Source organism: Tympanuchus pallidicinctus, unplaced genomic scaffold, assembly GCF_026119805.1.
Source record: "Tympanuchus pallidicinctus isolate F22 unplaced genomic scaffold, pur_lepc_1.0 scaffold8, whole genome shotgun sequence".
Lineage (NCBI taxonomy): Eukaryota > Metazoa > Chordata > Aves > Galliformes > Phasianidae > Tympanuchus > Tympanuchus pallidicinctus.
In genome coordinates this window covers 7931378-7949837 of record NW_026294802.1, presented here as the reverse complement: position 1 = coordinate 7949837, position 18460 = coordinate 7931378, and the positions used below count along the sequence as shown (strand labels likewise).

At 46.0% G+C, this 18460-nt stretch overlaps 1 protein-coding gene across 4 annotated transcripts; it reads right to left on the bottom strand.

The window, feature by feature from the left end:
- Window positions 1-785: 785 nt before the first annotated feature.
- On the bottom strand, window positions 786-17853 carry LOC128073006 (cystine/glutamate transporter-like). Of its 4 annotated transcripts, XM_052667292.1 has the most exons (14): window positions 17713-17849; window positions 15604-15876; window positions 13815-13941; window positions 12944-13059; window positions 12594-12719; window positions 10455-10552; window positions 9823-9922; window positions 9602-9740; window positions 9375-9498; window positions 8523-8626; window positions 6619-6715; window positions 5717-5866; window positions 3042-3216; window positions 786-2333 (listed from the first exon to the last, which is right to left on the bottom strand). In XM_052667292.1, exons 2-14 carry the CDS (start codon window positions 15797-15799, stop codon window positions 2269-2271), a joined length of 1617 nt encoding a protein of 538 aa, XP_052523252.1. In that variant the 5' UTR covers window positions 15800-15876; window positions 17713-17849; the 3' UTR covers window positions 786-2268. The 4 variants fall into 4 exon arrangements, 3 of the variants coding, with proteins under 3 accessions (XP_052523252.1, XP_052523253.1, XP_052523254.1); XR_008202585.1 differs by lacking the exon at window positions 786-2333 and adding an exon at window positions 4155-4350 and having other exon boundaries at window positions 3097-3216; window positions 15604-17852; XM_052667293.1 differs by lacking the exon at window positions 10455-10552 and having other exon boundaries at window positions 9696-9740; window positions 15604-17847.
- Between the last annotated feature and the right edge of the window lie 607 nt (window positions 17854-18460).

Here is an 18460-nt window from a genome sequence, read left to right as displayed (position 1 = left end):
ATTTTCCCTTTTTATCACTTTTAATTGCAATGGATGGCTGCGGGGCTGTTGAACCTCTGATTTCTGCTGGTGTCACTCTAATAGTGACACCAGAACTGTCTGCATTTCCGTCTCTGAACAGACATTCCATGGCTCTGCCTTTTCCTGCATGCTTAGCAGAGGCACCCACACGTGGTTTCTCTGCGTTTGTGAAATTATTTATCACGCACATGAAAAAAAGCACAGTCTTTATCTTCTCTCCACAAGTTTCAAGTCTCGTTGTTGCTTTTGCAGAGGAAACAGACACACAAAAAAAAAAAAAAAAGTGATGTTTCACCTTTTCTAAGTGTATTTCTGTAGATACAAATCAGCTCTGTCACAGCTTCAGACCACTCCAAGGTTTGGTGTGCAAGTACTGATGCTACAGTGCAAGCTTACAGTATGGGAACAGACTGACAGCACCTCATGATGCAGGAAAATCCCCCAAATCTCATTGCAAACCACACTGCCACTTGAAGGCAGCACCTTCTTCCCTAGCTGTGATGGTTTCCCCAGTAATTCCTGTTGTACATTAACTTGTCAGAGGGGGAGGATGAGCCCCGTAACCATGGTGTTCCTCTCTCAGCTCTGTTTCACACAATAACAGGAAATGGTCTCAACAAGAAAAGTAATTCTAAGTTGCTTTGGAAGAAAATAAAAAGGGGGGGTAAGGGGGGAGGGGAAGGAAAGAAAAAAAGAGATTTTTTAAAAATGGAAAAAGAAAAAAAAGGAAAAAGAAGAGGAAGAAGAAGAGAAAGAAGAAAAGGAAGAAAAAAAACAAAGCCTTTATTTATTTCTAGTCCTTGACTGTGCATTTTACATGTTTTGGTAAATAAATGCTACTTTGGCATTACTCTAAGTGCATGAATGCTTGGTAGATTACAAATGCTTCACATTCTGCTCTTGCTCTCTCCAGGGCCATCAGATGAGGCTCAGGATGCTGCTTCCAATCTTCTAGGAAAAGATTAACACTTCAGTGATTGGAAATAGCTAATTGTGCTTTTTATCTTTCTAACTTCGCAACGTTCATAATGTAAACTGAAGTAATCCAACAACAGAAACCTTTCTGGTGCCAGTAGTTCAAATGAGCATTTCTGTATTGATTCAGCAAGTCTTTTGATTGTAGATTTGAAGTTGAAGCTCAGACCTGAAGTCTTTCATGTCTTCCGACAGCACCAAAAGGTACACTTCATAAGGAATCTGCCCACGACTCTTTACTGCTCTTGTCTAACAAAAGGATAATCATATTTCACTGCTGCTGGGACAAAAGCTGAATTTCCAGCTTCACTGGTGGTACCAGGTGAGGTGGGGTCCTTGGGAAAGAATCGAAGCCTATTCTGAACTCTGCTTTGGGGTAGTTAGCTATTTTTTTAATATACATTTTTTACTGTGTCAGTACATTTTGAAATATCGTTTCAAAGCAATAAAATTCAAAATTGAAGCATTATTTTGAAGCAAAATAGAGTTATTTCACTTACACAACAATAAATAAAACATTCTGAGTTTTCTTAGCTCGTTATTTGAATTTTAAATGATTTTCAAATATCTTCCCACTAACCCAAATCTTTGCTTCCTGGTGAGTGAAGTTTTATCCCCCCCCACCTCCTGCTTTCATCCACATGTACTTCATTCTCTGGTTTGCACTCCTTGCCCATTTCCCTCTATAATCTTTCCCCACAGCATCATTCCACATGGTGCTACAGATTTCATAAAATCATAGAACCATAGAATGGCTTGGGTTGGAGGAGACCCTTAAAGGTCATCTAGTCCAAAGCTGCTGCAGTGAACAGGGACACCTACAGTGAAATCAGATTGCTCAGAGCCCCATTCAGCCTGACCTAGACTTCAGTTTAAATCCTGTGCTTGACTTCCATGTAGCCAGATTCTAGTTCTGCTGTAGGCTCTCTATTTGCCAAGTTAGGAAATTAAAAAATAATATATAAGTTGCTGAGGATTGGGCTAGACTGCAGAATCTGGATCTTTGTTTCAAAGACACTCTGAAAGCAAGGAAAGCTTATTTCAGAGAAGTAGATTGTTCTGCTAAAAAAGAAAAGGGCTGAAGCAGCTGTGACTTGCTCATCAGATCCCAAATGGCAAGCTTAGGGCTGCTTGCAGCAAGGTTTTGGCTCAGGCTCATCCTCATTTGCAGTGATTAAATGAATAAGAGCATGGCTTGTGTTTGGAAGGATCAAAGGCATCAGGCGTGTAGCAAGTAGATTATATCTTCTCCTGTAAGTTCTGATGGTTTCCTCAGTATGTCTTGATTTCTTGTTGAACTACTTCCAACAGTAGCTGCAGCTTGTGTGTAAGATAATCTGAAGGGGAGAAAAAAAAGAAAGTTTAATCTGGACAATATCCTACGCCATGGATAAAAATCAGAAGAACATTGGCATAGGATGGATGGAGCATTTTATGTTAGCAGATGACTGAATCTGTTGGTGGGTTTTTTTTTGCTGTATGTTTTTTTCTGTTCACTAGTTACCAATATATCTCGACCCAACACCAAATCAAAAGAATTCAAGATTCATAATTGAAATTAGAAGTTAAAATCAAAACCAGGCTCTTGTTTTAGAATAAATCACTGTTCTTGTGCCACCAGAGCTACACCTAAGGTAAACCTGTGCCATGTACTGCATGGGGAGGAAAGGTACTTCATTTCCACACCTACATCTACACCCAAACCTATACCATTAAATACATGGCCCCCCCACCAGGCAGCCTGCACCATCTTTTCCCACCACTCCCCTCCCCAGCCTTTCAGGAAATGTTTGTGCATGGTGCCTGCTCCTCCCTCACTCTCTCCACATCAGCATTTGATCTTTTGTTCTGTTTCATCCAAATTTGATAGAAATACTGACCCCACAGATATGATGAAGACATGACAGTGCCAATCTGCTTGGATCTAGACCTCAACCCTATCTTTTCTAAAAAGATTAGGCTGGATTATTAGTATGTTCCCAAGCAACCACCCTACCCCTGAGTGTGCTTAGGTCAAGAACACTGAAACCCAAGAGCATACTTACAGAGCAGTCTGTGGCAGCGATTTGACATTTTCCTATGGATTACGAGGTAGTAGACTGGAAAGCCACTTAAAACCATGGTGCATCCAATGCTAATGTTTACAGGGTCCGAATAGATTGACATTGCTACTGTGAAGAGGCAGATGATGGTAAAAGAGACTGGAACAAACAGGGGGACCTGGGGAAAAGAGTGAAGGCAAAACTGATCATACCAGCCAGCACAAGCTATAATCGTGTATCCATTTTAAAGAAGAAGAGAAAAGTCTGTCCTGCAAGCTATTTCTGTACAATCCGTTGTGAACAAGTAGGATGCAGAGAACAAAAGTGTTCTCATGCCACCTTTGGAGCCCAGAGTGCCCTGCAAGTTGCATGCCTCCCTCCATGCACACAGACAGAAGCTTCACCTCACTTGCAACCACACACCATGCTGGGGAGAAGTCAACTGCAGCAGCTCATTCTATGCACAGCATGTGTGCATGTGCATACACACACCCCTGAACTTGTCACCTGTGGCAACTGCTGATGGAAATTCTGATGCCAAGAGCAAAATCCCTTTGAAACAATCCAATCTTTGGTCATAACACTCGTGAGTCACTTTGAGCTGCCTCCAGCCTGCCTGAGGCCTATGGCAACCAACACAGGATAAACCAGCTCTGCAGCACCTGTGCCAAGAATGCGGTTTTCATTGACAGTCTGCTGAAAGACCAGAACAGCACTCAGTGCTTCAGCCTCATTCTTTTGGGTGAGTCAATTCGTCTGTGTTATTTGGAGGGCAAAACTGAAGTAAGAAGCTGTGAAACATTTCCTTCTTCTTTAGATCTGACCTCAGCCAAATTACTCCTCACCACATCTGATAAAGGAGCTGCTGACCTCACCTAGGGTGACAATCTCTTTTCTTGTAACACAGATCATATTTTGGATGCTGACCATACTAAGCTGGGGGAGATAGTTGCTCTAGTGATGGCAGCTGTCCAGCCACCAAACTTGCATGCTCTCACTGACTTTCCAGCCTGAGTATCCTTTGCCAGCATCTCCTACGTGCACATATTCACACAGCACATCTGCCTGAGAGATGCATGAGGGAACTGCTCTCTCCCCTTGCTGGTGTTTTCTTACCATTTTCAACTAAAAATCTGCAGGAGAAAACTACCAGCACAATCTCTTATATTTATCTTTGATTATTTGTTCTCTGTAAGCAAACTGCTGTTGGGCGAAGAAATATTTCTGACCACTGGAGAGCAGCACATGCACACATCACATCCGCGCTGTTCTTTGCTCTTGCAGATAACCATACTTCGGGTTTGAGGTGGGTCTAAAAAATGGGGAGAGAGAGGAAGAGACCACCAAGCTGACTAAAATACCATCATCTTCCTCACTCCCGTTCTTAGGAATTATTAAAAACCTAAAGCTCTATCTCAAACGGATTCTCAGAAAGTAAAAACATCACCAGTGCTACTCAGTAATACATTTCCCCCAAGAATACTATTTTAAAAGAAAAAAAAACAACTTATTAAAAATCTGAGTCTGGGTGACTGCATGAGCCAGCCAGTCAGCAAGCTCAGAAGCCTCAAAGTCTCTACTAAATACGCTGTCTCCAGTAAACACCAAGAAGAAGAACTACCCCAAATTCTGCATCAGGCCCCACTCAGCTTGGGGAGGAGCCCTGGGAGTGGTGGAAAGTGCTTCTTTTCCCCGAGTTTCTGGCTGATCAGCTGCCCAGTGCCTGTGGCCTCAGAGGTCTCCTCTCCTCTGCAGGAACTGGCTGGAGGCAGTGTGCAGGCGTGACTGGAGAGGGGAACACATTGTGCATGGCCCCAGCCAAATGCTGCCTGCAGATTATCTGGCAGTGGGAGAGTTGCCTTGAGCAGGGGCTCTGAAAGCCATGCCAGCTTTCGGGACTGAGCACTCCCCACGAGCAGGACCCCAGCGGCCAGCAAAAAGGTCCAGGAATGGAGAAAGGGGACAGGGCGTCCTCCAGCTTCCCCTTGAGGAGTGGGAAACTGAACTCCCTCGGCTCCTCTCTTCCCCTCTGTCCACTTCTAATGCTTTTCATTTCTTATGGCCACAGGTTTCATGCATTCCAAATGTTCTGGAGCTGTGCACATGGAAGCACCATGCATGAGGCACTTTCTGAAACCCCTCAGGCTGCCTGTACTTGTAGTTCAGACAATATCCCATAGAGGCTGTGTGTGGCAGGGGACTCAGCGAGCTGTGCTCAAGCTGTTTAACACTGTACGATACTTTTGTACCAGGAGATGATTTTCTATGTCAGGTTTGCTCCGATCTTCCATCTGGAAATGCTCTTTTCCCCATGACACATTCCGCTCCTCACTAGGGCTAAGACATATCTGATCCATCACATCCAGGCAAAGGTCCTTCCCTGCAGCCTCAGAGAGGAGAGCATGAGAACTGCCTTCTGCAGTTCCCAGTCTGATACCTTGTCTCCTGGAGCTAGCTGTCACTCTGCAGCTGCAACTGGTAGCCCCATGTAGAACTGGTTTGAACAGAATTTACCACATCTGTTGTTTGGGCACATCAATCAACCTTGGGATTTTCCTTACAGAGAAATAGGGATTTAGAGCCCTTGGAGCCTAAAGGCAATCACAGCCACATAATGCTCTAAGAGAGAAAAATGACAGGCATGTGTTCCAGGCTGTTAGATACAAACCATGAATTACCTTGAATGGGCTTTGCAGCTCCGGGTGACGGTAGCGATGGACAATGAGCCCAAGAGTGGCTAATCCTATGAAGAGCCATCGGGAGAAACTGAAGAAGTTCAGTAGATGGTAGATATCTCCAATACACACCATGGCAGTAACCAAAGGGAACTGAGCATTGTGAAGATTAAATATGGTCAATTAAACTTTGCTATGGTCCTCAGACAGGGAAGGGTGATACGGGTCATCTCCCTCACCCCCCTGCAATCACAGGTAGCTACTTCACAGACCCAACATTTCAGAGGTCACCAAACATGTTGCAAAGCACTCTCACAGACTGAAGAGTGCTGATCAAAGTTCTAAATACAAAATTATGGTGCTACAGAAAGGATGGAGACCAACAGCATTGTTGGTGCTCTATGTCCTAGGCAGGGCAATTCAAACATGCCCAAAGGCCTGTGGTACAAAGGCTTCACACAGAAGTATTTGCTAAGCTTCTAACAGGTCAACTAAGATGCAGAGGCAGTGTTATGATGGACCACTGCTGGGAAAAAAAGATGAATGGGAAGGGAGGAAGAACCCAAATCTGAGAGCCTCTCCACAAATATGCATTTCTAGCATTTCCACTAACCTAGGAATTTCAGTTTTTCAAGTAACCGAAGGCTGGCCGAGAAATTTCCATAGAAAATATCAGGCAGCAATGGTAGGGACAGTACTTTGAAAGAATATGGCCAAGACAAAAAGGTAGAGACTTTGAGACAGTGGGTTTGAGTCTTACTACTGACATGAGAGGACTTGCTTTTTTGCAAGCTGACAGTGTCTCAACACCCTTTAAAACTTTTCAGATTCTCCGGGCTCTGCAGATTGCCATGTAAAACAAGAAAGCCAAGACTGCGAGAAGTGAGATAGGCAGATCTCCTTACCATAAGCATGACAGCAGGAAGGGGTGTATGTCTTCGAATGTGGATCATGGAGAAGAGAGGAGGCCACTGCCCTTCCCTGGAGGCCACAAACAGTGTCCTAGGAAAAGACAGGGAGCTCTATGCATCAGCATCCCACATCTGCACTAGAAATGAAAAGATCAGCAGCTGGACTGATCTCGTCATCACAAGCCTGCTCTTTAAGGCCACAGTTCTCCATTTAGCATCACTTTTCAGTGGATTTGGGAAAAAAATCTCCAAAGATTTCCATACTTCTTCAAGGACCATTTATCTCAGCATGATGCAGAGCCCACTACTGGTAGTGTCTCTGTGGGTAATAGTTAGTAGTGACCTTTAGTTGAGCACAGCATGAAAATGAATGTGTTGAGGCTGGAAGCAGAAACAAGCCAGTAGGAGGTGGAGGGGCCACAAACCTCAAGTCTTTAGAAGAGAGGTTGGCAAGTTCATGGAGAGGAGTTGTCAGTCCTGATGCTCATCCCAAAAGGAGACTAGGCTTAAGATCAAGGAAAGCCTGCTTGGCTGTGCGACAGCAGCAGCTATGTGCCAGGGATAATATATATGTCTCTGTCTATAAATATAAACTACATAGAGATATACATAAACTAGAGAGAGAGATAAATAAAGCCCAAGTTCCTCAAAGAGCAGAGCAAGTCTCTTGCCAGTTGTTAGAAAGTAGTTTTGTGTATTACAAAGATGACAGCTACAAACAGGGCAAGCTACAAAACAACAGCAGAGAGCTCCTTGCCTCCATTCCTCTCCTGAATTGTGAAAGGGTAATTAAGGAGAAAGCATTGCATTTTATAAACTTAATATCCACAAACACACCAAGCCAGAGCATCAGCTGGGCTGGAACGGAGCCCGAAGCAGCTGGGGCATGAGTGTGTAACTGGTTTTATTGCTGTCTCTGTGGTTTTGCTGGGGTGTGGCTGGCCATCAGCCAGGGAGGCCCCATCACTGTTCATATGGCCCTTCTGCAGTGATTATGTTAATGATGCCAGGAAGGGGGAGAGAAGGATGACAGAAACATGCAGAACCCCTGTGTTCTCCAGGGACTTCCCATCCTCAAAGAAAATCTCTAGCTAGGGACGTTAAGCAGGGGGATTCTCCTCACCATGTTTAATACAGGACTTGAGGGTAGCAGATCAAATAACTCATTAGCTCTTGTGCTTTGAAACATCCCTTTCATATCAAATGATCTTTCCTTTTGCAATCAAAGCTGTGAAATGGAGCTGGCTCCAGAGAGTTTGCTCAGCTCCTCAGGACCAGGAGGACGCACTTTTCCATCAGCTCTGCCCTCCTCTCCAATTTCAAGGCTCGCCCAAGGACACAGTACAGTCGCCAGTGGAGCTGGCAAGATAACTTTTCCATGGAACAAAGTTCTTATTATTGTTTCAGCAAGGCTTGTTGAGCCTCAGCTATTGCTTTAGGAATGACCTGGCTCTGATAATGTTTCACCAAACTTAAAGCAAAGTTCTCCAGGGAGCGCTTGTTTTAGCCAGAGGTCCTCATAACACAGAGACTTATGCCCTGCAGCAAAGGCGCTGGATGAAGCCAGCAGACAATGACTCTGCTTCACTGAGCAGCTGTCATGTCAACAAAGCTTGTAGTTCACCAGAAACGTTGATATTTTACTTCAAACTGGAGTATGAAGTGTGGGAGCAGGTGAAAACCTTGGTTTTCTGGCCAGTCAGAGAGAGCGTAAACCTGGCCAGGAAAGGGAGGAAGACAACTCAAGACAGCCAGAGTGTTCTGCAGGTTATGTATTGGGAGTCAAAGGCCTTAGCTTTCTCACAAAATGCCATTCAAATGATTGTCACGTACACGGGTTACTGGTGCTTCTCTCCAAAACATTAAGCCAAAATGCAATACATTTTGAGGGATCTGACCTGGAAAATGTGAGGATTCCTCCATTCATGGTGCCAAAGCAGGACAGCGCAACGAGGACAGGGACCACTGAAATAAGGTTTGTGCAGGCTTGCTGCACAAAACTCTGGAAGAAGAGCAATCATGACTGCAGGAACATGTAGTGATCTCTAGGTAATATCAGATTCAAGCAGAAAAAACTTCCTCCAATGAAGGAGTAAAATACTTAATACTTAAAATCTTGCCTTTTTTTACTGTTATCTCTTCATAGAACAGCTTAGGTTGGAAGGGACCTTAAAGCCCACCAGCCCCAACTCCCTGTCATGGACAGGGCTGCTCCCCAGCAGCTCAGGATGTCAAAGGCCCCATCCAACCTGGCTTTGAGTGCATCCAGGGATGGGCACCATAGCTTCTCTGGGCAGCTGTGCCAGAGCCTCACCGCCCTCTGAGTAAAGAATTTCTTCCTAACATGTAACCTAAATCTCCTCTCTTTAGTTTAAAGCTATTCTCTCTTGTCCTATCCCTACAAGACTACGTAAGAAGTCAGCTCCCCTCCTGCTTATAAGCTCCTTTCAAGTACTGGAAGGCCTCAGTGAGGTCTCCTGGAGCTTTCTGATATCCAGGCTGAACAATCCCAGCTCCTTCAACCTTTCCTAAGAGAGGTGTTCCAGCCCTCCAGCCCTTTATCTGCAGACTCTTTTTCATTATTTTTTAAGAAAGACTAGAAGGTAATGTTTTCTAATAATTCAGAGAAACAACAAAGAAAAACAAAAGACTTTTATGAGGAAAACTATCTCCTAGACCCTTGTCAAGACCACTCCCTTCAGTATAAACCGACCACACTAAAGACAGCTATCAGTAGGGTGACAACTCACCACAGCAACAGCTGGAGAAGCCAGAACATCTTGTGTTCCCAGGGCAGTGTAATAGGAGATGTTGGTGAGCATATACCCCACAATGACAGTGATCACAGACACAATGACAGCCAGGGGGATGTTTCTGTAAGAAAGGGGAAGAGAGACACGCAGTGAACAAGCTGTTATATCTTCATTTCTCATCATGTTACTGCAGACTGCAGCTGCTGTTGGTTTGGTGAACCCACAGACTTATTTCCTCCTGTTTTGTTTGCTGGTGTTTAGGGACGCAGTGGTAGCCCAGGAGTGAGGTACAAAAGCCATCTACTTCTCCAGCCTTACCGTTCGGGTCTGACCAACTCCTCACGCACAAAGCTGGTCTGGAACCTGTGCAGACACAAGGAGAGGCTTTGAAGCAGCTCTCAGACAGTGACACACTGTCAGTGAGTTGCCCTCCCATCACACCTACCAGCCTGAATATGCGAACATGCCTGCATAAAAAGCCAAGGGCAGCTTATCTGGAACCAGCGACTGCCTGTCAAAAGCATCCTGGAAGTTTTTGGTGTGGCCTACAGAGGAGAAAAAACAACAGATGTGTCAGATATGGACATCCTTCCTGCAGGCTACGTACCACCTGCCCAAACCTGGGACAGGTGTGTGTGACATCATGGGCGCCAGGTATTCAGATTTGTTGCATTGTTTTAATTTGCAGTGCTGTGTTGGCATAGTCAGGGACAGAAGAAAACTATCCTCTCCTGTTCAGCTACAAGAGATATGTCAGGAAAGGCACTGTCTAGAAGTGGGAGATCACAGAGAGGAGAAGACCTGAATTCTCCCATCCTTTCTTACAGCTCAGCTCTGATTCCCTGGGCTGACCCCTCTCCCCATCCACTGACAGCCGGATGCTGGCTCTGTTTGATGTTGTGCAGCCAGCAAGGCAGCTAATGCAGCTCCCCTGGTCCCATGCTGTGCGGAGCATGGGAACCGAGAAGAGGGGCTACTGGCGTGGGAATGGCCCCGCAGGAGGGGAAGTGGGGACACAGGGGGCAAAACAAACACAGTAATAAAAAGTAGAGGTGATTGGATCAAAGTGCATTTTACCAGCTCCTGCAGTTTTCCTAAAAGTGCTCTGCTTGAAATAAATCTGGGCCAGCACCAAGAAGCGGAAGAGGAATGGTGAGTTTTACAAAGCTGTTCCTCTTCAGAAAAGAAAAAAAATGTACAGATCAAAGTCAGGATTTTGGTTATGGGGCAGATTTTATCAGACGTCAGAAAAATAAGGAGAGGCAGGCAGGACCATGGAGCAGCCTCTTATCTGAAGGAAGAGCAGCAAGAACACAGCCAAAAGGAGTTGTATTTCCAACATTTTCAAATCCAAGTGGCCCTAAGTTTGGGTTCCACATCTATGTTTGGTTTTCCATTTCAAAATGTATTTAAAAGAAGAGGCACAGAATTTGTGTGGTTGTTCCTCCCAGTGAGGCACCTCAGTTGGGCATGGGGTGTGGAGCACTGATCCAGCAAGGCTCTGAAACAAATCCCAGTCAAAGGGGAAGGCAATGGCAGGGGGAAGAACAAGAGTGTAAGCAAAGAGAGCAGGGAGAGGCTGCGGAGCAAGGTAGGCTCATTTAAAAACAAGAACAAAAATGAAGTTGTTAAAAAAAAAAATACATGGATTTGAAGAAAACTAATGTAGAAAATGGAATGGGCCAGTTGGGGTAGTCTTTTCATACACCAAAGTGACTGCTTATAAGTGATGGCACATAAAAAGGATTTATTGTCTGCAATATATTAATGAGTGATTTAGAGTCCCCCATGAGTCACATTAAACACAACCTGTCATCCCGGGGTCTCTCGGTGGATTCTCTCTCCAGATGTCACCGGCACTTATCCTCCTCACTGGAAGACAGTGCCAGGGATCCAGATTGCCATTTGAAGGCATCCCTAACAATAATGGCTCTGGATTTCTAGCTGCAGGGCAGACCTTCAGTTCAAAAGTGCTGCCTGCCCGAGGGGGTTTTCGCACATTCAAAGGAGCCAGCACCAGACATCAGAAAGAAACATGAATGTTGATCCTCCTGCCTTTGTTGTTTCCTCTGCAGAGGAAGGAAATAGTGTGAAAACAGAGCTGGCTTCATCCCCTGAGTGTGAATGCCATGGGCTTTTCTATAAACCGAGGCTTGGATTAAAGCCAATACTCTTGTATCAGTCCCAGAAGATATCGTTGCGAGGTTTTATCTTATGTTTTCTTTTCCTCTGGATATGAGCACACAGTTGTGCATGAGTCCATTGTAAGTTTACTGTGTTACTACCTATTTCCATTAGGGGGTAAAAAGCATCAGCAAAAGCCACAGGAAGGGTAGAGATGCAGTTACCAGGGCTCAGCTGGGGGCTGGTAATTCCTTACAGGGCTGTGACAGGTTCAGGACACCAGGGGATGCTGTCACATGTCCCCCACGTCCATGGCATTCTGCACTGCTTTGGAAGGATTTCAAGACATGCTGACAGTGGGTATCCCAAAGGAAAGGGTCAGCAGAGGAGTGTGCCTCTGTCAGCCCAGGTGGGCTCATACAGCCCCACTCATTCCCAAAAAGTACTGGAGTACTGTGTCCAGGTCTGGAGCCCCCAGTACAAGAAAGGCAGAGAGCTGTTGGAGAGGGTCCAGAGGAGAGCCACAAAGATGATCAGAGGGCTGGAGCACCTCCCCCATGAAGACAGGCTGAGGGAGCTGGGCTTGTTCAGCCTGGAGGAAAGAAGGCTGCAGGGTGACCTCATTGCAGCCTTTTAATACCTAAAGGAAGCCTACAAACAGGAGGGGAATCAACTCTTTGAAAGGGTAGATAACCGCAGGACATGGGGAAATGGTTTTAAGTTGAGGGAGGGAGGATTTAGGTTGGATGTCAGGGGGAAGTTCTTTACAGAGAGGGTGGTGAGGTGTTGGAACAGGCTGCCCAGAGAGGCTATGGATGCCCCATCCCTGGAGGTGTTCAAGGCCAGGTTGGACAGGGCCCTGGGCAGCCTGGTCTGGTATTAAATGCGGAGGTTGGTGGCCCTGCGTGTGGCAGGGGGGATTGGAGACTCACAGTCATTCAGGTCCCTTCCAACTCTGGCCATTCTGTGATTCTGTGAAAAACCTGCGGAGAAAGCTGAGCCAGGAACACCAGCACCACAGAAGTGACACAGCTTGAAGCCAACTATCCCACACACTCAGCCCTGAGCTGTGTACATTCAGACATCACCTACCCTGGGCCAGCAGCATCATCCCTGGCACAATGATGAGCATGAGGGCCAGCAGCTTGACGATGGAGAGAGCCGTCTGCAGCCGTGCGCTCCAGGTGACGCTCCAGGAATTGAGGGTGAGGACTGCATCTGGGGAGGAGAGCATGCTGCAGCCCATGCTTGGCACATGCAGGAAGAACTGCTCTTGCGTTGAGGGTGATGGGGACAAAAGTGCATCCTCCCAAAGAGGGTGTTCAGAGCAAGAGATGCAGACAGAATGCCTTCAGGTCTTGGGCCCAATCCCAGAAGATAACACCCCATGGGAAGTCTGAGGCAGAGAGGCCCCGAGACGTGGCATGGAGGGTTGTACTTACAGTAGCCCAGGAGAGAGACGAGCTTCACAGCAGGGATGGGCGCTGCACAGGGGGCAAAAAATGGCTCTAGCAAGTAGCGACCAAATGCCAGAGAGACCACAGCACTGTTGGCGGGCCTGGGGAGGGAAACCAGGCAGGGTCACACTTGGCTCTGTGGATGGCCTCAACATGGCAGGATATAGGGAGCGAAGCTTCCTCATAGTGTGTAGACCCACCCTACCACACGGATCCTGTCATCTTTTTCACAGGTTTTCTCAGTAAATAGGTTAAGAGGCACAGATGCAAGAAGTTTAATTCTTAATTCAAAAACAAAAGTTGAGATTAATCACACACGGCAGTGCTGCGTGTTTCATGTGTCCTGCTTCATCTCAGCGCACATGGAGGACAGGCCATTGGGAGAGGAGGATTAGCTTTTTCAGGTGGAAAAAAAAAAAAAAAAAAAGCAATTTACAAATTTCTAACTTGGTATTTAACTTGGGACTAAGCCAGAAAGCTTTTTATTTTCCACAGAAGAATGTGAGAAGCTTCACGATGGAAGCAGAAAATCAGAAACTAACTTGTCATTTGCTCTCAGTGGCCAAAAAATACCACAGCTCTTTTGAAGGATACCAGCTGCCAGGGGAGAAGAAACAGATTCCTCAAGCACAGATTGCAGTGAACACATGCAACTATTTGCTCGTTCTGTCTTCTTCCTTCTATCACTGACAGTCTTTAAAGTTATCCAGTTGATTGTTGTTTGTTTTTTTTTTCCCATTTCCTTTACAAACTACTTAGACTGTTACCTGGCACCATAACTGAACACCAAAACAAACAAAACACAGCAGCAAACTGCAGAGCATCCAGCAAAAATCAAACAAACAAAATCTCCTACCTGATAGCAAAAAACTCTGCCCACAGAAACAAGAAACTTGGCAGAGGCCCCAGGGTCTCCAAAATATAGATGTAATGTCCTCCAGACTTGGTGATCCTTGTTCCAAGCTCTGCATAACACAAGGCACCTGGCAAAGTATAAATAAGCTTAGTAAATCATCCTTTGGATTTCCTCTTTTCTCTGTGCCTTTGAGGGCCTGAAGGAGCCTGCTTAAAATAAGCAGTGAAGCAGAAGAAGAAAAACAGCTTTTAGCAGAACCATTCCTTTCCACATTTTTGTGTGTTATGATGTTTAGAAGTAGTTCACTCTTCTGTCAGAGGAAGGAAATTTTCTGCTAATTTGTTTAATGATACAACTTTCCAGGGAAGTCATGTGGAAAGGTAGGAGAAAGAACCACTGCTACCCACTAACCACTAAACCACAAGAGACCCCTTTTGACCCCTGGAGGTTTGGGTTGTCCCCTCTCTTCTATGCTACACAGTGGACAGGGGATGTTTTACGAGAGATCATAAACGCTTCACGCCTTTGAGCACGATGCCCACGTGAAGGGGCTGAGTGCTGTCGGGGTATGACCCCCAGGTGAGATACCCCATCTGCTTGTCCCAGCTTGGGCAGCCCTGCAGGAGCCCCGGAGTGGTACAGCTGCTCCCCTCTCTCCTGCAGAGACCATTCATGGTCACGCCAATGGCAAAGACCCTAGACTTTTCTGCCTCTATGTGAATTTGTGCCAACACCCTGCCAAAAGTCTTGGCAGATCCCTCACATTTTACTCAGCGGCTCTCCTTTGCTGCAAGCTTGTGTTTAAGTGTTTTGTGAAGTTGGGCTAGAAGAACCAAACAACAGATTTAGCCACAAAATTTAGCAGCAACTTGACAAAGAGGCAGCCAGGCCACAAGAGGAGACCAAAAGATGCCTCCCCATGCAGGGGTTGAGCTACATGACCAGCACACACCTGATCACTTTTTGTTCAGCTCAGTTAAAAGAGCATCTGTGATTTTTCTTCAGGCAAAAATAGATCTTTCCCCAATCAACCACGCACAAGCTGTATCCCACATGTGTAGTAAAGGCAACCTATGCTCAGCAGCACACGGAACTTGAAATACTGGAAGGCATAGCAAAGAGAAAGAACCACAATCACTCCCAGGTAAATAATTGAACGTCTCGGTTTCTAAATGCCACATTTAGAAATGTCTCATTCCAGGGTATTTTGTCCACATGGAGTATCTTTCCTTTCTTCTTTTGTTTTTTTTTTTTTTTCCAAGTGGTGAAAGAGGAAGAACTTTAAAGTTACCCACTGAAATAAACACCAGCTTTCTCCCCAGAGCTGTGAGATCTTGCATTTCTCCCAGCAGCACTGTTGGAGGATTGCTGAGAAAGTGCTTCTATACAGTTAATGAAGAAAACTAAAAGCCAGGGCTTTTTTTGCATGCTAACTGTAAGACTTACATTATTTCAAAGGAGCAGAAATCAACATGTCATCAAAAAGTCAACCCTTTGTGAGACAAGAAGGGTACTAAAAGCCAACAGCAGAGCAAACAGAGAGCACTGATATCTGCTCCATCTCCCGGATCTGAGGTAGGCCTGACTCCCCCAAAACATTTTGAACAGACATTCACCTGCCCCAGCAGAGGTGCTGGTAACCCCCAGCCTTAGCAAGCCTTTACTTCTGTGGCACTCAGAACGGGGAGATTTTGCTCTATTTCACTCCCAACTTCTTACGCTTCCAGTTTTGCTGGCTCCCCTCACCTGCTGGCTGCTCAAGCAAAGGCCGACCCAACTTCCCACTCACCGAACATGGAGAGGAGCCCACAGGCAAACCACACCACCAGGGAGAACCCCACAGTGCCCGAGTTTTTCAGCACTCCTTTGGGGGAGATGAAGATGCCGCTGCCAACCATGCTGCCGATGAGAAGCGAGAAAGCCCTCAGCAAAGTTATCTTTTTCCTCAGAAAGACAGCCTCCTCTTTTTTCTTGTCTTTCCCCATGGCTGCTTTTCTATCCCCAGGGGAAGGGCATGCATTTAGGAGATACACAGCGCCTCAGCCGTCTTCAAGGTTCACCTGTAAGACAAGGAAAGAGTGAGGGATCTGGGGCTCTTCCATTCAGGACAAGATTTTTTGCAGCAATTTGTCAAGATCTGTGGAGTCCTCCTCTACCTCGAGATCCACCCAGCAAACAAACTGCAGGTTGATGTAATGGGGCCTAAGTTGGGTAAGCATCGATATTGGCACAGCGGCAGAAAGGATATTTCAAGTTGCAAACTTAGCAATCAAGACCTTGGAAATCACTTACATTATTTTTTATATTATTTTTTTTTCAGAGGAGCAAACAGCCCTGTTAATTGAGGTGCACAAATGTTATGTTTCAATTTCCTATTCATCTTTGATGAACGAAAGAGCCCTGACTGCACTTTACCACAGCCTTTGTTTCGTCAGTGTTTCTTAATATAATATCAAGCCATGTTATTATCAGATCACTGAAGAGCCAAGGATAACTATTGCTATCAATTGCAAGATAGAGAGCAGACAGTCACTGATACCAGAGATGCTTTTGGTACTATTAATATGAAAACCTTTCTGGGTAACAACAGCATGAACAAGGAGCTTTTCCAAGAAAAGAGAGAACTGCAGACACTCCAGGGATCAAGTAGGCTGACTTTGATCCAGCTCTTGTGCTGCAGCGAACTCCCACTCCATCCCTCCAGTCCTTGTCCCTCCCACGACTCAGTGGCCCTTGGCTGCCAGGACAGCAGTGTTATGAGCCTCGTTTCCAGGCTGTCAGTGACAGGACATGGAGTCCACAGGTTGTGCTCGGGGTCAGTTTGTGGCAGGGAATCGTTCTCCACTTTCCCTCTGTTCTGGGCTGATGTCTTCATCAGGAAACTCTCTAACCACTTCGGTAGGTAAGGCAAATTCACATCAAGTAGCACAGCCTAATTTGCTATAGCAAGCATGTTTGTAGTTACCCCAACAGCAAGAGGGGTATTTTATGATATTAATCAATCCTGCTAGAGCAGACAAGACAGACATGGAGTGATTTGGGTCCCATTCTCCTGCCTGCCATAAATCCCCTCCCTTGTACACGCTGCCTCCGTGTTTTTTCGTTCTAATGCTGTCAGTCACAGGTACAGCAAACATTTGTCCCAGCCTCATGACTGTGTGCTATTGAAAGAGAGACTTTACAAGAGAACCACATCTTCTTGTTTCCTCAAATTACTTAATAATTGTATCAGCATGTCGGTCAGCAGGCAGCAGTCACTTACAGAAACCCAAACTCATTTTGCTGACATACTGCATTCTCTGTCCCCGCAGTTCTGAAGGGACGTTTCCTGCTGCTGCTCACCCACGACAACGCTCTGCGTGCCCCCATACAATCCCACTGTAACTGAGGGCTTCTGCCCCACATCCTTGCTCATCTCCCTGCTGGAAGAAGCGGGGGCTATCACTTCTCCCCTATCGCACAGATGAACAGCACATGCACAAAGCCCTCTCCTTCCAGTGGCGTTAGCTGCTTTCTCTGAGATCACGCCAAGCCTGCACAAGCATCTTTCCTATCAAGCCAGCCACGTGTGGTTATTAAGCCCCTAATGAGCCCCAGAGGACTGCACGGGCTGATGGGTCGCGGCAGCAGCACCATGGAGCCGCTGCCCACAACATCATGGGGCTGCCCGAGGCTGGGGCTGCCACCGACCCGCAGCTCCCTGAGCCCTGGGCTGCAGCAGCTCCTGGCAATTAAGAACACTCATAGAACACCACTGTCTGCTATTGGGATTTCTGAGCAGAAGAGAGAAGCACAGAGTGTTCGTTTGTGAAGACAAATTAAAATCAGCATGAAGAGAGATGTTTTGTGCACAGATATGGCTAAAGCACGACTGCGAGAAAATTAAAAGGGCACTTATCTGGTTGGCTGGGGGTTAAACCAAGCGGGTGCATTTGCAATCCATCAGATTCCCATTCCTTGTTGGGATCCTGGGGCGGCAAAAGGCAGCAGCTCCTCACGGGCTCTGAAATTCCACAGAGAGGGGGGAGCATAAAAAAAGGAGAGATCAAGTCAAATTTGCACACCAGGTTAATGATCCACTGTAAATAACAAACTCTCTACTTCTGTCCACATGGTGTTTTTCTTCATATACATACTATTGCCATGCAGGTGTATTTGGAGGCAAAACAGTACGGTAAATTTCAGAAAGGTGAAATCTATCAGGACTTCTTCCAGAAGCTGTTGAAGAAAAAAAAAAAAAAATGGAGGAGGGGGGAAGCAAGCAAGAGTAATAGGAAGCTGTTTAACAGCGGTTCAAAGAGACACCTAACAGCGTGCCCAGGGAACCCACTCTCCTGCTCTGCTTCTCACTGAATTCCAGGCATTAACATGCAGGGATGTTAATCCTGGTTGCGATGCTTAAGAATATTCACAATGTGCTTAGCCCAGAGTAAATGCACAAAGCTGCTTTTTGTTCACCCTGTGACTTAAACTATAGGCTCACATCCTTCTCCTGCAAAAATACCTTTGCTGGAAATCAGCAGCCAGTGGGACCGGAGGAAAATAGAGCCATCTCACAGCTTCCCACCTGCTGCAAGTTTACTCCGCTGTTCTTCGTTTTTATCGATTTTTCTCTTTCCAAGCCATTAATCTTACCTTGCAGACAC